Source organism: Mercenaria mercenaria, chromosome 19 (genome assembly GCF_021730395.1).
Source record: "Mercenaria mercenaria strain notata chromosome 19, MADL_Memer_1, whole genome shotgun sequence".
Taxonomy (NCBI): Eukaryota; Metazoa; Mollusca; class Bivalvia; order Venerida; family Veneridae; genus Mercenaria; species Mercenaria mercenaria.
In genome coordinates, this window is record NC_069379.1 from 21,882,756 (window position 1) to 21,906,976 (window position 24,221).

The 24,221-nt window shown below is 34.5% G+C and overlaps 1 protein-coding gene across 14 annotated transcripts in view; it reads left to right on the top strand.

The window, feature by feature from the left end:
* Positions 1-24,221, top strand: part of LOC128551184 (transcription factor 12-like) — a 113,965-nt gene that overhangs the window by 70,316 nt on the left and 19,428 nt on the right. For 4 of the 14 annotated variants that reach the window (XM_053531747.1, XM_053531750.1, XM_053531755.1 and 1 more), the window contains 10 exons: positions 4,269-4,319; positions 9,679-9,879; positions 15,246-15,321; positions 15,650-15,794; positions 16,499-16,522; positions 17,883-17,930; positions 19,182-19,262; positions 21,519-21,578; positions 23,114-23,259; positions 24,051-24,175. In XM_053531747.1, the coding sequence (XP_053387722.1) occupies positions 4,269-4,319; positions 9,679-9,879; positions 15,246-15,321; positions 15,650-15,794; positions 16,499-16,522; positions 17,883-17,930; positions 19,182-19,262; positions 21,519-21,578; positions 23,114-23,259; positions 24,051-24,175 (957 nt within the window). Of the gene's footprint in view, positions 1-556; positions 572-4,268; positions 4,320-9,678; positions 9,880-15,245; positions 15,322-15,649; positions 15,795-16,498; positions 16,523-17,882; positions 17,931-19,181; positions 19,263-21,518; positions 21,579-23,113; positions 23,260-24,050; positions 24,176-24,221 lie in introns of all 14 variants that reach the window. The other 10 variants (XM_053531751.1, XM_053531748.1, XM_053531749.1 and 7 more) reach the window with 10 other exon arrangements.

Here is a 24,221-nt window from a genome sequence, read left to right on the forward strand (position 1 = left end):
CACTGCTAGAGCACGGAAAGAAATCTGCACAGTTTTTCACTTAATACACAAGTTAAACATGGAACCTGCCAAAAGGAAATCTCCCTTTAGAACGATAAATCCTTTGTCCATACTGATAATGGTTTGGAAGTTTTAAGGTGGACAACAAAGCCTATTTCTTAATCAGGAAGTAAAATAATTCAGAAAAAATAATGCTAAAAATTATAATACTACAGTTTGAATATCCCCTTGAGTTTCTTTATCCCCTCCCCCTACCACCCTGTAAACAATGTTTAACTTAAGACTTTAATCATACCACTGTTCACCTTTTTATGCAAAACATGTTATTCAAATTTTTTTTTTTTTTAAGTGGGGTTGTCAAAAGTTTGGTTACTGTAATTTCTTTCTTTTTCAAGTTGAACACAAACCTCAAAATTCTTCTTTCAAAACCAAAAAGATGCCAGTGCCTCGAAATTACTGTCATGAAAGCATGAATAATTGTATAACAGAGTATGAAATTAATGTTATTATTGGTGCAATTCTAGAAACTTATTTTGAGATCTATTTTACTTTTAAGCAAAATGTCACAATGGTAAGTTATATGTTAATCAAATGTATGCAGTCGTATATTCTACAATAAAAGCATCTAAAACCCTGGTATACCCTCTCAGCAGAGACATCCCTGTTGTTCTTGGAATTAATATGTTAAAGGTTAAGGTCACATTTACTTGGAGACTGAAAACAGTTTCTGGACTTGAACTTTCAGGTAATATTTTTATTTCTATGCTCTTAAGTCAGAAAATAACAAATATTAAGGCGGATCTCTATTGTTTTAGGGGTCAATAGGTCAAGGCTACAGTGACCTGGAGACTGAAAAGGATTTCCAGACTCAAACTAAAATAATCATGATAATAGCTATGGCTTTACACAGTGACCGAGTACCACATAAGGAAGATCCCTATTGTTTTTGGGGTCATTGGGTCTAAGGTCAAGGCACAGGGACCTGACTACAATTCAGATCATCTTTTTATTTCCATGATTAAAAGTTAGAAAATACGATAGCTACTGCTTTCAAACTATACAAAAGTATATTTATATGAAAAACAGATATTTGCCTATTAAATGAAAACTGCTCACGATACATGTAACTTCAAAGTTCAAAACGTTCTTACTACCTCGAATGATTTATGGTTTTTACTTAATTTTGAAAAAAAAATCATGGAAAACTGTTTGGATTAGTGAATGAAATATTATGTTTAGTTCCTTTTTCCAGTGGCTATACCAGGGTTCATTTATATTGTATCTCTAACATTTGAAACTGTGAAAGATCCTTTAGTAGTCTTATTCTGAAATAATAAATTAACCTTTGTCAATTGTAGAGAATAGTTTTATTAGCTCACCTGTCACAAAGTGACAAGGTGAGCTTTTGTGATCGCGCGGTGTCCGTCGTCCGTCCGTGCGTCCGTCCGTGCATCCGTGCGTCCGTAAACTTTTGCTTGTGACCACTCTAGAGGTCACATTTTTCATGGGATCTTTATGAAAGTTGGTCAGAATGTTCATCTTGATGATATCTAGGTCAGGTTAGAAACTGGGTCACGTGCCGTCAAAAACTAGGTCAGTAGGTCTAAAAATAGAAAAACCTTGTGACCTCTCTAGAGGCCATATATTTCATAAGATCTTCATGAAAATTGGTCAGAATGTTCACCTTGATGATATCTAGGTCAGGTTCGAAACTGGGTCACGTGGGTTCAAAAACTAGGTCAGTAGGTCTAAAAATAGAAAAACCATGTGACCTCTCTAGAGGCCATATTTTTCATGAGATCTTAATGAATATTGGTCAGAATGTTTACCTTGATGATATCTAGGTCAAGTTCGAAACTGGGTCACGTAGGGTCAAAAACTAGGTCAGTAGGTCTAAAAATAGAAAAACCTTGTGACCTCTCTAGAGGCCATATTTCTCAATGGATCTTCATGAAAATTGGTCAGAATGTTCACCTTGATGATATCTAGGTCAAGTTCGAAACTGGGTCACGTGGGGTTAAAAACTAGGTCAGTAGATCTAAAAATAGGAAAACCTTGTGACCTCTCTAGAGGCCATATTTTTCAGAGATCTTCATGAATATTGGTCAGAATGTTCACCTTAATGATATCTAGGTCAAGTTCGAAACTGGGTCATGTGAGGTCAAAAACTGGGTCAGTAGATCTAAAAATAGAAAAACCTTGTGACCTCTCTAGAGGCCATATTTCTCAATGGATCTTCATGAAAATTGGTCAGAATGTTCACCTTGATGATATCTAGGTCAAGTTCGAAACTGGGTCACGTGCGGTCAAAAACTAGGTCAGTAGGTCTAAAAATAGGAAAACCTTGTGACCTCTCTAGAGGCGATATTTTTCAATGGATCTTCATGAAAATTGGTCAGAATGTTTACCTTGAAGATATCTAGGTCAAGTTCGAAACTGGATCACGTGGGTTTAAAAACTAGGTCAGTAGATCTAAAAATAGAAAAACCTTGTGACCTCTCTAGAGGCCATATTTTTCATGAGATCTTCATGATTATTGGTCAGAATGTTCACCTTGATGATATCTAAGTCAAGTTCGAAACTGGGTCACGTGCAATCCAAAACTAGGTCAGTAGGTCTAAAAATAGAAGAAACCTTGTGACCTCTCTAGAGGCCATATTTCTCAACGGATCTTCATGAAAATTGGTGAGAATGTTCAACTTGATGATATCTAGGTCAAGTTCAAAAGTGGGTCACGTGCCTTCAAAAACTAGGCCATTAGGTCAAATAATAGAAAAACCTTGTGACCTCTCTAGAGGCCATATTTTTCAATGGATCTTCATGAAAATTGGTCAGAATTTTTTATCTTGATGATATCTAGGTCACATGTGCTCAAAAACTAGGTCACTATGTCAAATAATAGAAATAATGACGTCATACTCAGTTCAACACTGGGTCATGTGGGGATAGGTGAGCGATTCAGGACCATCATGGTCCTCTTGTATTAATTTTGTAGTACTCACTGTGAATTTCTGTTACAGTTTTAATAATAATACATTCCTTCCATCAATTGCCTGTTAATCTGAAACATTGCTAAAAAGGAACTTTTTATGAAAATATTTTGATTCTAACACGTTACCAAGGATTTTAAAGTACATCCTTGACGAGATCCAAGTATATTTGCCTGTTTTCTGTTTGTTTCTTTTCCAGCTCGCCGCTTAAGAAATAATATATCTCATTTAGTGATTTGTTGCTAAATAAAATCATTGTTTAAGAGTTCATATTGGAAGGAATTATATCACGAGGGCACATCCCATGTAATATAATAATATGCATCTGAACAACGATATTATTCAAGAGCAAAATGAAATGGGTCGTGTTAGAGTACATTATTACAGAAAGTCAGCCATATTGAAATGCCTTCTGCTTAGGCAATACAATATGGCATGTTTAGTGACATATAATTTTCACACTGCTACAAAATTGTCTATAGATTAACCTTGATAAGCAAGTAAAAAATGAAGGCAAATAAGTTTCGTATTTTAATGAATGAAAAAAGGTTAAATGTGTTACATTGTCAGTAAGTGTTGTTGGTTTTTTTTTTTTCACAACAAACTGTGGAACTTTGAGCTCAGAGTGGCCTATGAATACTGGTCATTGTGACAGACTCTTTTAATATAATAATAACAGTACTGAAAAATTGTAATTTAACTTTGTGGTCAGCAACGTAGAAATTTACCAGTTATATATTGTGAAGATTTACAAGGCCTTTTAGAGTAGAATTAACAATGTTGTTCCAGGAATGAATATTTCTGTGTTGTAACATGTAAACAATCTCTTCTTCATGTATAAAATGCTTTTATAAAGAGAAAATAAAGTTTGTTTAGTTGAAACCAGGTTAATTATTTCAGAAATTTTCAGTTTGACTGAAAAATTGCAATTTTTAACTCTTACCCTGCTAAATTTCTTTAATGAACTTGTCTTTTTTCAATTTGGACAGTACCATTAACTGTTAAAAGGGGTGCTTACCAAAAAGATATTTACTGAATATCGAGCAGTTCAGATCTTGATCAGACTGCATGGATGTGCAGGACGCTCATGATCTGCACTGTTCACAAGGGTATAATCAGTCATATCCAGCTTGATCAGGGTTAAATACCTCAGGCTGTATAATGTCCTCATTTCGAAACATAGCAGTTAAGTATTAGGTTTCTTTTGTCGTCTTTATTTTGAAAAAGGAAAGAAAGGCCGACTTTTTTTTTCACGTATTATTTTCATTATTACCAAAGGAGACAAAGGAGAGACAGTATGTTTCCTACCCAGCTATTAGAGGAAACGGGGTACGTAGACCAGTTACTCGGAGAAACTCTCTCATCCATACTCTTATAGTATTTCATTTATACTGTTGCACTATGCTTGGTCCTGCAGAGGGTATTTTAAATCATCTTGTTTTCTTATACTATGTGCATGGAAATTATTTATTTATGTCTGGCACATGACACTAACATTGTTTTTCATTTTCATTTTTTTTTTTTTGAAATTCTCTCAGTTTATAGAAAAATAGAGTGTTTTATGGTATGATTTGTTTAGAGGGTGATTTTTGTAATATGTCGGCTATTAGTAATATTTTTAGCTCACCTGTCACAAAGTGACAAGGTGAGCTTATGTGATCGTGCGGTGTCCGTCGTCCGTCGTCCGTCCGTGCGTGCGTGCGTCCGTCCGTCCGTAAACTTTTGCTTGTGACCACTCTAGAGGTCACATTTTTCATGGGATCTTTATGAAAGTTGGTCAGAATGTTCATCTTGATGATATCTAGGTCAAGTTCGAAGCTGGGTCACGTGCCATCAAAAACTAGGTCAGTAGGTCTAAAAATAGAAAAACCTTGTGACCTCTCTAGAGGCCATATATTTCACAAGATCTTCATGAAACGTGGTCAGAATGTTCACCTTGATGATATCTAGGTCAAGTTCGAAACTGGGTCACGTGCCATAAAAAACTAGGTCAGTAGGTCTAAAAATAGAAAAACCTTGTGACCTCTCTAGAGGCCATATATTTCACAAGATCTTCATGAAAATTGGTCAGAACGTTCACCTTGATAATATCTAGGTCAAGTTCAAAACTGGGTCATGTGCCTTCAAAAACTAGGTCAGTAGGTCAAATAATAGAAAAACCTTGTGACCTCTCTAGAGGCCATATATTTCACAAGATCTTCATGAAACTTGGTCAGAATGTTCACCTTGATGATATCTAGGTCAAGTTCGAAACTGGGTCACGTGCCGTAAAAAACTAGGTCAGTAGGTCTAAAAATAGAAAAACCTTGTGACCTCTCTAGAGGCCATATATTTCACAAGATCTTCATGAAAATTGGTCAGAACGTTCATCTTGATGATATCTAGGTCAAGTTCGAAACTGGGTCACGTGCCGTCAAAAACAAGGTCAGTAGGTCTAAAAATAGAAAAACCTTGAGACCTCTCAGGAGGCCATATATTTCACAAGATCTTCATGAAACTTGGTCAGAATGTTCAACTTGATGATATCTAGGTCAAGTTTGAAACTGGGTCACGTGCTGTCAAAAACTAGGTCAGTAGGTCTAAAAATAGAAAAACCTTGTGACCTCTCTAGAGGCCATATATTTCACAAGATCTTCATGAAACTTGGTCAGAATGTTCACCTTGATGATATCTAGGTCAAGTTCGAAACTGGGTCACGTGCCGTAAAAAACTAGGTCATTAGGTCTAAAAATAGAAAAACCTTGTGACCTCTCTAGAGGCCATATATTTCACAAGATCTTCATGAAAATTGGTCAGAACGTTCACCTTGATAATATCTAGGTCAAGTTCAAAACTGGGTCATGTGCCTTCAAAAACTAGGTCAGTAGGTCAAATAATAGAAAAACCTTGTGACCTCTCTAGAGGCCATATTTATGATGGGATCTGTATGAAAGTTGGTCTGAATGTTCATCTTGATGATATCTAGGTCAAGTTCGAAACTGGTTCATGTGCGGTCAAAAACTAGGTCAGTAGGTCTAAAAATAGAAAAACCTTATGACCTCTCTAGAGGCCATATATTTCATGGGATCTGTATGAAAATTGGTCTAAATGTTCATCTTGATGATATCTAGGTCAGGTTTGAAAGTGGGTCCCGTGCCATCAAAAACAAGGTCAGTAGGTCAAATAATAGAAAAACCTTGTGACCCCTCTAAAGGCCATATTTTTCATGGGATCTGTATGAAAATTGGTCTGAATGTTCATCTTGATGATATCTAGGTCAAGTTCGAAAGAGGTTCATGTGCGGTCAAAAACTAGGTCATTAGGTCTAAAAATAGAAAAACCTTGTGACCTCTCTAGAGACCATACTTGTGAATGGATCTCCATAAAAATTGGTCAGAATGTTCACCTTGATGATATCTAGGTCAAATTTGAAACTGGGTCACGTGCCTTAAAAAACTAGGTCAGTAGGTCAAATAATGAAAAAACCTTGTGACCTCTCTAGAGGCCATACTTTTCATGGGATCTGTATGAAAGTTGGTCTGAATGTTCATCTTGATGATATCTAGGTCAAGTTTGAAACTGGGTCAACTGCTGTCAAAAACTAGGTCAGTAGGTCTAAAATTATTAAAGTCTTTTGACCTCTCTAGAGACCATATTTTTCAATGGATCTTCATGAAAATTGGTCAGAATTTTTATCTTGATAATATCTAGGTCAAGTTCAAAACTGGGTCACATGAGCTCAAAAACTAGGTCACTATGTCAAATAATAGAAAAAACAACGTCATACTCAAAACTGGGTCATGTGGGAAGAGGTGAGCGATTCAGGACCATCATGGTCCTCTTGTTAAAAATGTCAACTGATTGGTCAGTAACATATGTTACATGGCAGATGCTTGGTTAATTTTTGGAAAATGCCAGCTGATTGGTCGGTGAATTTTGTAAAATGCTAGATGCTTGGTTAATAACGTACGCAAAATGCCAGCTGATTGGTTATATGTGGTAACATTTGTAAAACGTCAGTTCTTTGGTTTCATTTAATTTTTGCAGTGAAGGAGATAAATTTTGTGGTTTCTGACAAAACATCTATTTAGAGTCTAACCTGACTTTGTAAATTCCTTATTTATGATGGAATGTATCAGAATTTTATTTGGTTGTCGATATCACAGATACAGTGATTGACTGCCATTACAAATTTTACTGATGAGATAAAATATTACATTGTTGGTAAATCTGCTTGTCTCTGTAAGTGACTTCCTGTGTAAAAATTTGTACATTATATATTTATATTTTTAAAGAAGCTGCATCATTTTATATATTTCATCATCATTTCATAGTATTCTATATTCTCATGTATCTTGAAACTGTGGTAACCATAAATTATTCTTTATTTTTGATCATAATAGAACATTATATACCTTGTGCAAAGCGGTATTATACAACTTATCTATTTGGGATTTTACATCTGCTTTAGGCTTACTGGTAATATTTCAGCTTTCCTTTGCATGGGTTATAGCCATAAAACATTGAACGTTGTAACAAACTGGGCTCAGGGATAGGGAAAAATGTCCTGGGTTCTTTTGTAGGAGTTCAGTCTGACCCTCCATAAGGTTTCCAAGTATAGGGTATGATCCCTGGTGTACCATGAAATGATAGATATTGACTGGGACTAATTTTCTTGAATTTCGTAGTTGCATAAAATCTCAAAAGTAGATAATATTATCTATGAAAAATCATATTTCAAGAAATTTATTCATGAATCAATAAATATAATATTGTTACAAAAAGGTGTTTTCGATAAAACCACAAAATTTTAATTCTCACAGAATTAAGTAACGAAATTATTTCTCAGTATTTGAAATTTACTCATTTTTTATGGCTAGAACATTTTCTTCATTTTATAGTTTACATCAGCATAGATATACTCAAGAATATTCCATGTTTGTCTGTAATATTTAGCTTTTACATGTATTTATCTTATTTTAATTTTCCATTGTTATGTAAAGTATTAGTTTAAACATTAAATTTGAATTTCAATAAGTGGCATTGATAAACATTGTTAATAATGTTGTTGGTAGGAAAGTAAGCTGTTTGAAAGATTTTATTTTTATGTTACAATTTTTTTTTCAGTGATATATTGAAATAGATCTAGAGTGGTGGAACCTATGCTCGCGGTATTCCTATGCTCGCGGTATTTCTATAAATACGCTCTCTACAGAAGCACAGATAAAAATGTTTCATCATGCTATGTTCAACGCCAACCAGTGGTGAAATGCCTTTACAACAAACGTAGCGATAGCCGCGCGTGCCGCTCACGTGACGTATACAGCAGCCGATACATTTTACGCAATCTGTATCCGTCGCACAAATCTCAGATAGATATGTCAAAATCGCCAAACTAAAGTTAGATTTTTAGAAATCATGCATTACATTCAGATATAAAATACATTTAAGAACAAGATGTGATGATTTTGACGCCTGGCTACACTACGAGTGCCTGTCGAACCATGAAAAAGATCGATGTTGATCTTAGTATTTTGACAAAGTCCAAATGGCTCTTTCTGAGATGTAGGGAGAAGTAATTTTCCTACACACAAAAGAAATGTAGGAATCATTAGTGAGTTAATCACTGTCGATTTTTGAATCATCAATACTTGAGCATTCTGTTTTATATACCATTATTATACGTTCTAATAGTGACTCTATTTCTGTAAGGGAAATATACACATAGAGGCACATACTAAAATTTATCCTCAATTCTTTTGTTTTTCACATAATCAATGAGTAATATTCTAAATATTATATTCGCATATGCTTGTTTGTTCACTTTTAGCCTGCTGATTTTTTTTTTCGCGCTTAGTTTAATAGATATAACATACCGCCAGCATAGGTTCCCTTCAGGGCGAATTTTCACCTTTTCACGTATGCCGTGTCGATAGCTCACGAGACGACTAAGTCACATGATGACGCACATTAACAATATGTTTCGATAAAAGGAGGATAACTTTATGTTTTTGTATAGGCAGATCGAAATAATAATTTTTGCTTGCTTCTTAAAAAGATAATATATGTACAAAATACCGCGAGCATAGGTTCCACCACTCTATAACAATATCCTAACAATTTCGTAGTGAGATTTTGAAAAATAATTTCAGTAATAGGAGTTTACGCTTAAACACAGAGGAATTACTATGAATTATAAGACTTGATATAATTGGAAATTCTAATAGATATTATATATTCAGTAAAGACATAAAATAACATTTTTTCTAACAATGACGTGGAAAATACGTCATTGTAAGGGCATAAAAAATGTAAAATAAATCTGTGAATTTCATAGAGTTCTTTGATTTCTATCAACATAAAAGCTGTTACATTATGACATTGCATGTGCCATTTTAAGCACGAGATCTGTAAAGTAGGTATACAAAAAAAAGTACAATAAAAAGAACTTTTAATGCACTTTACAGATCAGATCAAGTTAATGTCAGATGCAATATTTTTAAAATAAGTTTAAGAACCTGCTGTGATGCTTTTCTGACTTGATTGATCGATAACCGATAAAAATTATTTTGTTGTTTAACATGAAATATGAGCCAAAGCGGTTGCTGTATGGTATTTACTATATACAATAGCGTAAATGACATATTGTACGGAACTGCAATGAATCCCAACGGAATTGTAACTGTCAGTGTTTTATTTTTAATTGAAGGGTCGTATGGAGGAGAGGCTTGATGATGCTATACATGTATTACGGAATCATGCAGAGGGCCAGATGCCAGGGCTGCCGGGACAGGGGCATTCTGGGATGCCAGGTCATATGATGTCATCGTCACATTCCAACGGAATAATGGGAAATATGGGATATAATAATATGATAGGACATAGTGGTCATGTGGAGTCGCCCCATCTGGTAGGTCCAGTGACAGAGAGGAAAACCTGCTTGTTCTTTGCTGGAAATACGGTTATTTCCTATAAAGAACTTGTGCTAACTTAGATTAGATATCAGAGTACTGATATATTGTCTCTTCTCAACCTTTTAAAAGATGTGTTTTGTAAAATTAGTATTTGTTGTATGAAACAGAGAAAAAAATCTGTATCAAGAAGTTATATATCGCCACAATGGCTTAATCAGTTTTGCTGGAATAAATGGGTTCCAGTACTTCTTAAAAAGTTTTATTTTAATCATGAAAATTCATTTAAGCTTTTTTCTTCAGAAAAGATCATAAATTGTTTTCAAGCTGATTTTTGTTAGTAGAGAATTGCATTTGATGCGAAAAATGGTCTTTCCTGAGAGATGTTGTTGCACTTCAGTTTACAGATTTAAGGAAGTCATGGAAAATTACAGCAGTCTAGATTTCCGGTATTGCTGTAGGTTAATTCGATCTTTTGCAAGATTGCAGAAACGGGGGATATCTTTGATTTGTATGTCATCATTCTAGTTTGTTTTATGCAATAAATTTAGAATGTTGCCCAGCTACCAGATGGCTATTAAATCTATAGAATCACATGCATTAATGAATGTAGGTAATTACAGTAGGTCTGTACAGTCAGCTGTTTGGCAGGTACAGGTGCGTGTGTTCATACAATACCGAAGTTCGTGATATCATACTTGTACGGGTGTGTGTACCTGCAGGATTTCAGTTATAATTCAATTAACAGTCAAGGTTTTAAAAATCAGAACATTATAAGTTATTCAACACATTTCACTGTACTGGTAAAACTGAAGTTATGTGTTTTTAATGCATAGGTCTATGTATAGTTGGCAACTCTATTAAATTTATCAGGCATTTTTTAAGAGACACCTCTTGTGATGTATATAGTTTTTACTACACTTGTTTGTACACATACAAGTACTGCAGCATCTCTTGTATCAACATTTCAATCTGCCAAATAAGATCTCAGTGTGCCTGTTACCTGGCTGAAGACATCTGTGCACCTGTGCACCATTGACTTTGAGCTAAAATAATGAAAAACTATTTAAGACTGACTGCTTGGCCTAAACAAAATGTATTTTAGCAGTGTTGTCCATTTTGCATTTAAGCATTTGAAATAAAGCCAAGATAAAAAAAGGCCAAGAAAATATTGTTATTTCCTTTCATTGGAATCACATTTAGTTTAATATCAGAATAAAATCTTTAACAAAAAAAATGATCTAAATGTGTTTGTGTTAAGCAGGTGTGCAGGAAAACCCACTTCATGCCGTACATTGTAGCGCAGCGATAAATGCAATCTGAATTAACATTTTTTCAGTTTTTGAAATGAGCTTATTTCCAGATTTTAAAGGAAAAAATTGTTACCTTAATATGAAACACGTGTGCTTTTATAGCGATGTAATTATTCACAGATCTATTACAAAAGTAGGTGTGGTTCAATAATCTCTGGTACAAATATTACAACATCATTAATAGATTTGGCAACTAGTTATAATATAACATTATCAGACATTACTTTGGAGATATGTGACTTTGTGAAGTCCTTTATATTTCTAATTATATAGTCACTTTATAATGTACAAACTTGTGTTTGACATTTTGAAAGGTGTTACGATAAATAATTAGATTATTTTAACTCTTGGTTGTAATTCCATGAGGTTGGGGACATTTCCTATATTTGACTGAGGTCTCTAAATGATACCCAACATGTCATGTAGAATGTGTAGGAAAATGGCTTCAGCAGTGTATTGTCGATCCTATCTAGTTTTATAGAACTCAGTCCACTGATGTACTGATGTATATATAGATGCCATTAACACACCTGCTTTCCAGATGCTAACATCATTAAATGTTTGCCACTAAAATTTACGTTTTCACATTAAGTTATTAAAACTGATGGAATTAACAAATGGAATCGGTCCCACCCATGTTGACTTAGGAAAACTTATCATGGGTACCAGGTCATTATTGATTGACATAATTTTCTTTTACTTATAAAACATAATTTTTGGTAAAAGTGTAAAAAAAAATGACTTTTATATTGTTTGTGGGCATTTGTTACATTAAAAAAATCATTGAGGTTGTTTATAATTAGCAAACACAATGTTTGCAGTAAGAAATAAACAAACAGACTTTCACCCTTTTTGTGCCCCCCCCCCCCCCCCCCCAACACACACACACACACACACACTTTCCCATGAGTGGTGGGGGCATATAGATTTGGTCTTGTCTGTGCGTGCATGCGTCCGTCCGTCCATCCATCGTGACGCACCTATCTCAAAAAGTATTTGATTTAAATTGATGAAACCTTGCATGAGTCTTTATCATGATATGAACTTGCACACCTCCTATTTTTTGTCTGGCTCTGCCCCTATTTCAAGAGTTACGGCCCTTGAAATAGTAAAAAAATCACATTTTCACCTTGCGACACACCTAGCTCAAAAAGTGTTTGATATAGATTCATGAAACCTGGCATGAGTCTTAATCATGATATGAACTTGTGCACCTGCTATTTTTCATCTGGGTCCGCCTCCTGTTTCCAGAGTTATGGCCCCTGAAATAGTTAAAAATGCACGTTATCACCTTGTGACATGTCTAACTCAAAAGTGTTTCATATAAATTGATGATACCTTGCATGAGTCTTTATCATGATATGAACTTGCGCCATACATGTGATACGTCCCGGATTGTCCGGAAATTACATACTCGTCACAGTGTCCCGGACAGTCTTGAAATGTCCCGGAAAAATAAAAATACAGGAACAAATAAAAATAATCCCCCAAAAAACTTGTTTTTTTATGCCCCCGAAGGGAGGCATATAGTTTTTGAACTGTCTGTCAGTCTGTCGGTCTGTCGGATTGTCAGTCTGTCAGTCAGTCCGCAATTTTCGTGTCCGGTCCATATCTTTGTCATTGATGGATGGATTTTCAAATAACTTGGCATGAATGTGTACCACAGTAAGACGACGTGTCGCGCGCAAGACCCAGGTCCGTAGCTCAAAGGTCAAGGTCACACTTAGACATTAAAGGATAGTGCATTGATGGGCGTGTCCGGTCCATATCTTTGTCATCGATGGATGGATTTTCAAATAACTTGGCATGAATGTGTACCACAGTAAGACGACGTGTCGCGCGCAAGACGCAGGTCCGTAGCTCAAAGGTCAAGGTCACACTTAGACATTAAAGGATAGTGCATTGATGGGCGTGTCCGGTCCATATCTTTGTCAACCATGGATGGATTTTCAAATAACTTGGCATGAATGTGTACCACAGTAAGACAACGTGTCGCGCGCAAGACCCAGGTCTGTAGCTCAAAGGTCAAGGTCACACTTAGACGTTAAAGGTCATTTTTCATGATAGTGCATTGATGGGCGTGTCCGGTCCATATCTTTGTCATTCATGCATGGATTTTAAAATAACTACGCATGAATGTGTGGCACAGTAAGACGACATGTTGCGCGCAAGACCCAGCTTTAGGCCAAAGGTCCTAAACGCTAACATCGGCCATCACTACTCATTCAAAGTGCCATCGGGGGCATATGTCATCCTATGGAGACAGCTCTTGTTGTCTATAAGTTGTTGGATTTTACACAATAAACAGTTCCCGGTGTCACATTGTTTATTCCTAATCAGTTTCATGCCCTTGAGCGGGACACATGTTGATTAAGTCCGCTTTGATCACGCGACGATCTTTTGATGACACTGATTAAGTTACAGTCAGTTATTATGATGACCCTGATTAAGAACTGACAGGATTATGCAATCAATAACTGTTTTATGGTACTTAAATTAGGAACAGTAGTCGTAAATCTCTTTGTTTTTAGCACGTTGGTGGTAAAGCTACATGTAGCCTTTATGGAAGAGATTATTGAAAACGGTCAATTAAACGATAATTATTTTAAAAGGTTGTAATAATTTAAGATCAAGATAGATTGTCACACATATTCTAAATTAAAATATTGAATGCCTTTGCCGACCGACCCATGGAAATTGACCCGACTCCAAATATTTTATATTGGCGATTTTATTTACAAGATTTATTTTATTCCTTTAAGGATTCAGTTTAATTATTAGATAAATGTTTAAGCTTTAGAATGATACCAAATTAGCTAGAATCTAAATCACGATGACCAGGTTGATTCTTCGTATATAGTAAGTCTCCTAATTCTGTTCACCTCAGGAAAGGAATAAATTCACGTGCTGAACTATAGATGTGTATTACCCGTACATGTATTTATCCTGTCACTTGCAGTATTTTCGACCCGATATCAGGGAGATATACCGTCAGTTGATCATGTGACCAGTGATATACGGTCAGTTGATCATGTGACCTTATGATCGATATTGTTGTCATAAGAAATTTTGCAACGAAACCATCATCATTGTGTTGGAAATGTCCTAACTAAGAAAATGAGTGGTCAAATAATGAGTTTTTATTCAAAAACGAAGAAGTTATTGCAATTTTGCCGGTAATCACGTCATTATATAAGTGACATCATTACGAATATGACGTCATTAAAGCGGTTGTCGCACACTTATTTTTGTAAAATAAATTGCCAAATATCAGAAAATGAAGTAATGACAAGATAAATAGAATAATAGGTTAGTGCCTAAGATGGAGAAAGTTTATCTGGCTCGGCTCCAGACGTTATCAGGTTCGCCTTCGGCTCACCCGATAACCTCCTCCGCCTCACCAGATAAACTTTCTCATCTACGGCACTAACCTATTATTCTCTATTGACCTCCCTTGGAAAGCTAGACGACATTTGCAGCAAATTAAAACATTGTAAGCGAGTGAACAATGTTTATCTCGCAAAACTACATGTAATATTACGATATTTTTGCATGAAACAGACGAATACCATAGTCACAATGTATGTCCCGGACAGAAGGTAAAAATCCTGGAAATTTTAACTCAGAATCTCGGAAACGTTCTGAAAAATTATGGCATATATGACTTGCGTACCTCCTATTTTTTGTTTGCCTCCACCCCTATTTCCAGAATTATGGCCCCTGAAATATTTAAAAATGCACATTTTCACCTTGTGTCTGCTGAGGCTATATTACCCAAACATTTGAATTATTGCCCCTTACTTGTGACAAATGTACCAGTGGGGGGCACAGTGTCCTACAGACACATTCTAGTTGCAGAAAGAAATAAACTTTAGAACAATCATACAAGAAATTCCACAAACCCTTTACTGCAAATAATGATTGGAACATCCAGAAGCTGTCACAAATGGCATTCAGCTGTATATAAACATCATATGAAATGGATTGATAGAAAAATACTAGATAGCTGTACTTCTATCTTCATAATGTTCATACCATACATTTATTTTCAGGGAGGACCTCCCCCATTGACAGAATCTGGGTCACAGGGCATGTCCAGTTCACACGACAGTCAGAAAACTTTAAAAAGTAAGTTGTTCATTGAAATTATTTTGATGAAGACAGTTTTTCCAAATCTCACGGTTACATCATTCTAAACCATTCAACGAATGTTCTCATGATACGCTGATTTAAATTATTTTAACAATGTTTTCATGATTGTTCTAAAACATTCACGGGATGATGGTAATATCCAATTTGTTTGATGTTAGGCATAGTATCTAAGTGTTATATATAAATTGAAGTTTAGTTTGTTGGGATTCGATTTTATTGATTGATGCAAAAGTAAGAAATTGAATTACACATTTACTTGCATGATATACGTGTATAGTAGTGATCTAAATGTAATGTGTTACAGCAGAAACACCAGCCGAACATAAAGAGATAGTGAAGGCGGAGAAACCCGAGGATACGAAAAGTGAAACTTCCTCCGAGAGTAAAACCAGCATCTCCACACCTGCAGAGAAATCAAAACTAGCTCCACCACCCTCAAAACGATCAAGGTAAGTAACTTAGTACAATATAGATTTGATTAAACAAATCAAAACAAAGAGTTATTTCCCTTACAAGGGTTTTCCTTGCTGAGTGTCCCTTGTGTCGTTACCAAATCCCACATCAAACACACAAGATGTATAGATATTAGCATAAACAGTAGTAATTGATTGACATTTACATTTAACTAATGGTGTTAGAGATGTTGGATACTGTTGTCTGAACTCTGTTTGTAAAATGAATTTTCAACAAATGCTGTAAGCATTTTCACTGACAAACAAATGTATTGAATTTGTTCAATGAGGTAATGCAGGTTACTTAAGTAAACCTTCTGGCATAAAGAAACATCACAAAGTTTTATTTTGACTCGTCTATGTTTTGTTGATGCATTCAGATATGTTTATTTTGGGCAATTTTCAGTCCTGCTGTTTGCAATGTATAATCAAAGGCTAAGAAATCCAGGTGGGCTGTATGGGAAGTTCTGTTGCCCAGTCTGATATTTTACATTTATCTTCTTTGATGAAGGATTATAATTTAAGTTGAAATATTAAATGATGATCTCAGATTGTGTGCTCTGTGAATATGTAAAGTTAAAGGTCATTTCTTAAGCTGACAAGATATAATGTCATTTCAAAAGGTTACAGTAATGAATGCTAAAACAGGTTTTTTATTTAACTGGATGGTATAACATATTTTGTATGATTGTGTGTTTCAGGAAGCAGCAGAGCCAGGACGAAGGGTAAGTGTTGACTGTATATATCTGCACAAGCTCTGGCTGTACCATATACTTCTGCTTTTTGGTCTGTTCTTATGCTCTCCCTGCTCTTGTCGCATTTCTATATTAACCTTTAGCATGCTAGATAAATTGTGGTCTGCTGGAAATGTCGTCTGCTAAAATTGTAAAATTCATCCAGTTTGCTCCAAAATTGGAAGAAGTATTGTCAGAGTAGCAAACAGTTTGGAACCTGATCAGACGCCGATTTAATCGGCGTCTGATCTGGTTCCAAGCTGTTTGCAAAGGCTGTTAAATTCGCCTGCAGCAGGCTAAAGGTTAAGCTTTTTGCTTTAATAAGGGTAACCCAGACAGACTAGCTGTAGTATTTTCACACAAAACAGGGTTCAAGATTATACAACCTAATTTTATAAAGACCAGGCTCAAAACCCCTTTGATTGGCTATTTTTTAGCGCGTCGTGCATGGTGGCACTGAATTTGTACCTTATATTGTTTGTATTTGGAAAGTTAATGAGAAAGTCCTAGAATGCTATTGAGTGTTTTTAGCACAGATGTTGTTGATTAAAAACAAAAACTCGAGACACATTTCATCTCAAGGAAAATGCTGCAGAATATGTTCTGTGTTTAGGTTTACTTGATTCATATTTGATATTATAAGGTAGAAAAAAACATAAAATGGAGAAAGTGTGAAATAATGTTTAAAGTATTAAACCGCTTATAAAACAGAGAGTTTTAACAAACTTATAGAGGAATATATTGTTTACCAAAATATGAAAATTGCTGGTATTGTATGAGGTACTTTAAGTAAATACTTGAAATGTAAAGAAAATAAAAAGGATGTGATATTTCATTTTTCACAATATTAGAAGATAATATATAGTATGTAGCAAAAATTTCTATAGCTCAGTATTCATATATATTCACTTTGGCTTTTTAGCTTCAGTACTAAAACATACAAAAACACTAACTCATATACATTTACCTTGTTGACGTAAAGGTCACAACAGTACAGTGTATATCAGTATATTTAATTTCACTCCACATTGGAATTGTCACTGTATGTATGAATGTCATGTCTGATGACATTCAACTGTAAATGTCATTTATATAGATTCATATTCAGTTGCCAAAACAGGCATGTGAGGTTCTGTTACACATTTTCTTTTTTGTTTCATTGCTTTTGGTAATGTTTGTAAAACAATTGAAACATTTCGTCTCAGCTTGTCTCATAAAATTGTTAAATAGCTGTTTCAAGAGCAGAAACGTAATGTTCGAGTTGCTACTTTGCATAGAATTATGCCATAAATGTTAAAGGTGTCTTATTTGATGTATTGTATGATGTATGTGTACTGTTTATATATTTTAGTTCTCGGAGTACCGGAGGCCTGCAGGGAGCCTCCAATGATGATGATGGGTAAGCTAATACAACTGTTGTAGTAGACCAGTATCTCTATATAGCTTCATCATTGTATGTTTTTATTTGTAATAAACACATTGTCCATTAATCAAGGTGGCAATTTTAAAAAAAAAAATTTTTTTGGAAAGGGGGTCTTGTTTTTCTCACAAAATTGAAGTCATAATCTTTTGTTATGCACTTTTAAAAGTATACGCTATTTCATGATGATTGCAGAAATTTAGTTAGACTTTTTGTGTGAATATGTTACAGTTTATCATGTGAATATGTTACAGTTTAGTAAAATATTCTGACCACAATTTGTTTTTCCTTTTGTTTACACACATGGGAAGAATTTTTTTGTAGAAGATAGATTTAACCATGCATGTTAGACAATGATAGGTGGCTCACGCTGTAGCAGCTTGAACTTGCACAGTCCTAATAGCTTCACCTTTACCTTTAACTGCATGATTTGTTTTTTTGTTTAAAGAAAGAAAGTTAATAGAGCAATGTTGGCATGCTGATAAATTTTTCAATATTTATAACTGAGGATTACAGATTTTGGTTGAGTGAATGTGTTTAAAAAAATGTTTTTTAATCTTTAGCCTGCTAAATTTCTAAAATGGACTGGCCCATCATTCAGTCTGGGCAATACCATTTATTATTAAAAGGGTTTTCACCGAAAATGTACTGACTGAATAGGGAATAGGGCAGACCATAATCCGCCTGCACATCCTTTTGAATAAAAGTGGTTCTGCCAAAATTGAGTGATGGACCAGTTCATTTTAGAAATTTAGCAAGAAGCTGTCCAAATGAAGAGCTTTACTTTTAATATTATACACAAACTGATACTGTCCAAGCCATAAAGGGAGGTAATAAAAAAGAGTGAATTTAATAATACTCTCTACTATGTTGAAGTCAAACATTGAAATATATGACAAATATATTAGATAACAATTACCAAAAAAGAAAGTAACAGGAATTTTATATATTTTTAAAGAAAATAACAAGAAATTGATATATTTTATATTTATAACAAAGTGTAGCTGTCACACAATAGCTGAAGACATAATTCTACTTTAAAATGTCAAATTTTGGTATGCATATATTTTGGTTATCTTCTGTACTTTCGATGGACTTAGGACATACTGGAGAGACTTTAAATTAACTGGTACAATGTATGATTGCAGTAAATATTTATTTGTCTCTGTGCTGTCTATTGTGTATGTATTATTTGATTATAATTTAACATTGTACTTCATGTATTTGCAGTAGTGGGGATGAAGACGAATCACCGGAGACGAAAGCAGAGAGGGAACGATTACGAAGGCAGGCCAACAACGCTCGAGAGAGGTCAGTTCATAATAGTACTATCTTAATCTTGTATCGACTGTTGTAAACAGGTTTGAATGTAATGTGTTCCCACAGTAAATTGTCAAAATACAAACTGTAATAAAATACTAGATACAAGGGCTAGGCTTCATAGTAGATGAACATAAAAATATAAATAGATGTTTTTTACTTTATTTCATGTTTTTTTGTGGTTTACTAAGGATTATAGTTGAAAATTTTACTGTAAGATTATTAAAACTACACTGATTAGGAACTACATTTGAACATATACGAACATGAATTATAAATGATCAGGAATTCTTATAAGAAGTATCCTCCAGTAAAAATAAACATTATTATTTACTATCAAAAGCAAAAAAGTACGCAGATCCTGTTAGAATAGTGGAAAGATCTATATACTATGTAGAACTTTTTTATCAATTTTTTCCAACGTAACCAGTGTAACGTGCTGACATTATGCGTGACATTGACCGTAACCAGTGTAACGTGCTGACATTTTGCGTGACATTGACCATAACGAGTGTAACGTGCTGACATTATGCGTGACATTGACAAAGGGCGGGTAGAATGGAATAAGACGTGAATAAGATCAGTTGGTTGTTTTACATGTAAGGTCAAAATATATCTTTCACTTGTCAATACCAGATTTAACATTTTCATTCTTAGCTTTGCTACATGTGAAAATAGTGTATAAGGTATTAACTCTGTAAAGGATATTTTGATGGTACTATGAAGCAGGTTAATTTCAAGTATTTCACTGCTCATATTTACGTACCGTAGTTTTCAGTAGATTATTTCAGTACATTTTGATGTATATATACATAGAATAAATTCTGTGAAAGCAAGTTAAGGGAAACAATTGAGGAATGAGGCATGATTAAGCATTTTATATTTTGTTTACATTTAAAAGTTGGTTCATCAAAGTTGCCATCTATAAGATTTGGATTTTGATCGCTTTAGTACAAGAAAATCACATGTCGATGACATACATGTGCACATAAACACTTCAGCACCGGGGAGGCATACTTTATAATACAGTCTTGCTTTTGCTTTAACATAAAGATTTGATTCCTCTTAGCGTGTCTGCTCTTTCTGTTGTATGTCATCTAGCTATTGTCCTAGTGTCAAAGTTTTTCACCTTAGAAAGTGTTTGATGTTTTTGTTTACTTTGGGAATCTATTAACTTGTAAAGTCTTTGTTGCTAACACACTCCCTGCCCCTGCTTTCTAGAGGGCACACAGATAGTTCCACAATCAGTTTATTTTGACTGTTGGTAAACTGCGATAAAAGGTTATCAAGACAACAATAAGTTTAACTTATCCTTTCGACCATTACGGTTATTTTCTAAGTATTACCAACATAAATGTCCACCCAAGTGTAACATGTGTACTGTGAAATCATTAATCATGGGGGACTAATTTTCGTGGATTTGAGGTTGAGTTAATCAACAAATTCAGTTACCACTGAACTCACGAATTTCCCGTTTTTGTCATCATTAGAATTTGAAATTTTTAAATTCTTGTTATCTCAAAATAGCCATAGTAACTGAAACCACGAAATTTTTCTGGCAAAATTTAATGATTTCGCAGTATATTATAAAGAAATTGTTAGCTTTTATCTATCGTTTTAGATAATCGTGAACATTAAGGGAGGATTTAAAGGGTAGCTACTGCTTTTCGGATGATTAACATGGATAATCACCCGATAAACTGAGATTATCACACGGCGGTTAATACTATCAGTCGCGATTAGTGATCGAAGGGATAAGTTAAATTTAAGCTTAGGGATCGAGAGAGAAAATGGGACGAATCAAACCATGATCCAGTGATACTTCTCGGACTATCAGCAGGGATAAAAGTTTGTTTGAATTGATTATCAAATGAAGTTGTTTTTTTGATAATTTCGTGCTAAATGCAGAGTCCCTATTAAACTTAATATTTTTTTTACACATCTGGATAGAAGTTTTAAAGTGTCATTGATGTTGATACTGTTTGTGTAGAATTAAGTGTTAACTACTGATAGTAAAGATGGTGGTGATAATCTTAGTTTACGGTGAAAAAAATTCAAATTTTATTGCTGTAAAAGATGACAAAACTTATATTTGATAGTCAAGTTTAAATAATTTTGTCTCCTGCTTGATAACTGGCAGCAGAACTGTATTGATTGGACATTTTGGGTCACGGAAACGATAGATATAAGTTGTAATAACTTACTTCGCGTTCGTTGTAAAGGAAAATTTCTGTTCTATTTTATAAGCAGTACGGATAAAGAGGAAAAGGATCGCTATAGGAGACAGGCTAACAATGATAGAGAACGGTAAATATCAAACCTTCATTCACCCCCATCAAAACTTAATTTGTCTCATTTTTTAACAGTTTTATGCCGTCTGGAAACATTATTAATTTGGTATATTTGGCATAATTTATTGAATTAAACATGTATACTGTAAAACTAGATAACTAATACTTAAACAAATGTTCAAATTGACTTTAAGAAAGAAATTACTGCTAACTTAAAAATGTGTTTTCTGTTATATATCTCTATTTGCTGAAGTCATTATTAAAGGGGTGGGTGCCTATGTCGTGTTATAGTCTTGTTTTACAGTGTATAGATGCAAGGTTCAGTGCTCAATTTAAATTTTGTGAAAGGATTATACTGTAGATTTATGTGTACATGCATGTTTCTATATAAAGGTTTTAAAAGACGCTGAATATTTAAAATCTTAGAATACATCCTTATTTTGTTCTTCAAATTCCCTTTTATGTCTTGAATGCACTTTATTGTAGTACAAATCAAATTGGCGCCAACTCCACATTTATATCAGTCCTATATCAATATATTTCATCTTTCCAACTTAAAGTCACAGAAACACTTTTCTTAATGTTACCATTTCTCAACTTTTCTCATTGTCATACCTGGGTGTGACCTCTCCTGACTGTCCGTAACTATGAAATGATAAAATATACTTTGTTAATGTTAATATAGGTATAGTCATTTTTTATGCTGAAACTAATACCATGTTGTTTCCTGTAGTCCAATATGTGTAATACTATCGAACAATCCTTAACTTGTGCAAGTTGCAAACTTTATTTAAAGCAAAGAGCTATAAAAATAAATAGATCGGCAACTTGAAAGGCATATAGAGCAAATCTCGTCAAAAAAACGTGACAACTGAATGAGATCTCGTTTACCGGAAGTGATGCGTTCTCCACGTGCCATTTTGTATGCGAAAGCAATTATTCATCGGTAAATTAATTATCACCATATGACCACGCTTCTTTTGATGGTAAGAAACGTGTACTTTGTGTCTTAAGACTATTTCACATTAAACTAATGTTGTTTTAAAAAGCTAACATGTATTTTAAATGTAGTTTTAAAGGTACAAATTGTAACTCCATGCTCGCCGGTGTTTGTTTTTACTAAGATAACGCCGATTCACGCTCTGACACGAGGTCACGCGAGATTACAGCCAGTTGCCATTCTGTGTATTTTATACTTCTTTGTTTAAAGCTATAAGGACCATATATATGCACTTAAATTATAAAGTACCCCTAATGATGGCAACTTAGATGACCAATTTTTATGTAAAATATAAATGCTGATATAGCTATATTTCTGTGTAAGGTACGTTTAAATATTCGGTAACAATAATACAGAAGACTTTTTAAGCTATCAGAAATGTTTAGTGGATCTTGATACTTTACTCTTGCCTTATTTCTTGGAATACTCTGTATACTCATTTTCACTCTTGACAAAGTATAGTATTTTAGACTACCTGTGTATGAACAAGAAATAATCTAGATATTTTTGTTAAGTGAAAATAAAATCATATACAAACACGTTTGTTTCAGAGTTCGGGTGCGAGATATCAACGAAGCGTTTAAGGAGCTTGGCTCCATGGTAACAATGCATTGTGGGACCACACAACCACTGACAAAACTGATGGTATTACAGCAAGCCGTGAACGTTATCACTACATTAGAATCTCAAGTTAGAGGTAAGTGTATCTGCAAAACATTTGCTTACTTAAGTAAAGTAAAGTAAAGTTTCTTGTTTAACGTGGGTAGTCGATGAAAGTCCCCACCTGAAATGGAAGGAACAACTTATTTTCAGCCGAGCCCACGGCAGGCATCGTATTTACCTCCCCAGCACTCAGTCTAGGCAGATATTGCTGGAAACAGTACCAATTTAAGTAAATCACCCAGTACTGAACAAAAGTCGGGATATCAGCTGCAACCAGGAATCGAACCTGGGCTGTTGGCATTGTAGTCCAACCTGCTAACTACTGCGCTACAGACTTCCTCTTAAAATAAGAGTTAGCAAAGATGTTAACTTGTGCAGCTTTCAGCCAAATTTGTTTATGTTAAATGTTTATACTTTGAGGTAAAATGTTATACAGGCAATATTACATTGGTTTCATATGTATTCATATATTTATTGAGCCTTGAAGTTCAGCATGAATTTTCTCATATCTTTAATGACAATATTTACATGATGCAGTTTATATCCACTATGTTTATGCCAGTAAATTTCTCGTAAGCATGTACAAAGGATAGATGTAGAGAATATACAATGCAGTTTCTCCGCACGTTTGTTAGATGTTTCCCAGCTCTACATTACTGTCGGAAATCTGAAGAAAACTTTGACAATAGTTGAAAAACTGTTTTGTTGTATTTCTCTGCAATGAAAATTTTGCAATAAGGTAACCTTACAAAGAAGAAATGGTGTATAGGGAGATTAGTTTTTGTTGTGAGAACAACCATCACAAAATGTTATTTTCTTTATCAGAGAGAAATTTGAACCCTAAAGCAGCGTGTTTAAAACGCCGTGAAGATGAGAAGTCGGAAGATCTACCAGGTCGACCAATGAATGTAAATGCTGAAGATCTACAACAAGGCTCAATGGGACCTAAGGTATTATAGAAACTCGAAGTTGTAAAATAATCAGGATGTTTCAGAT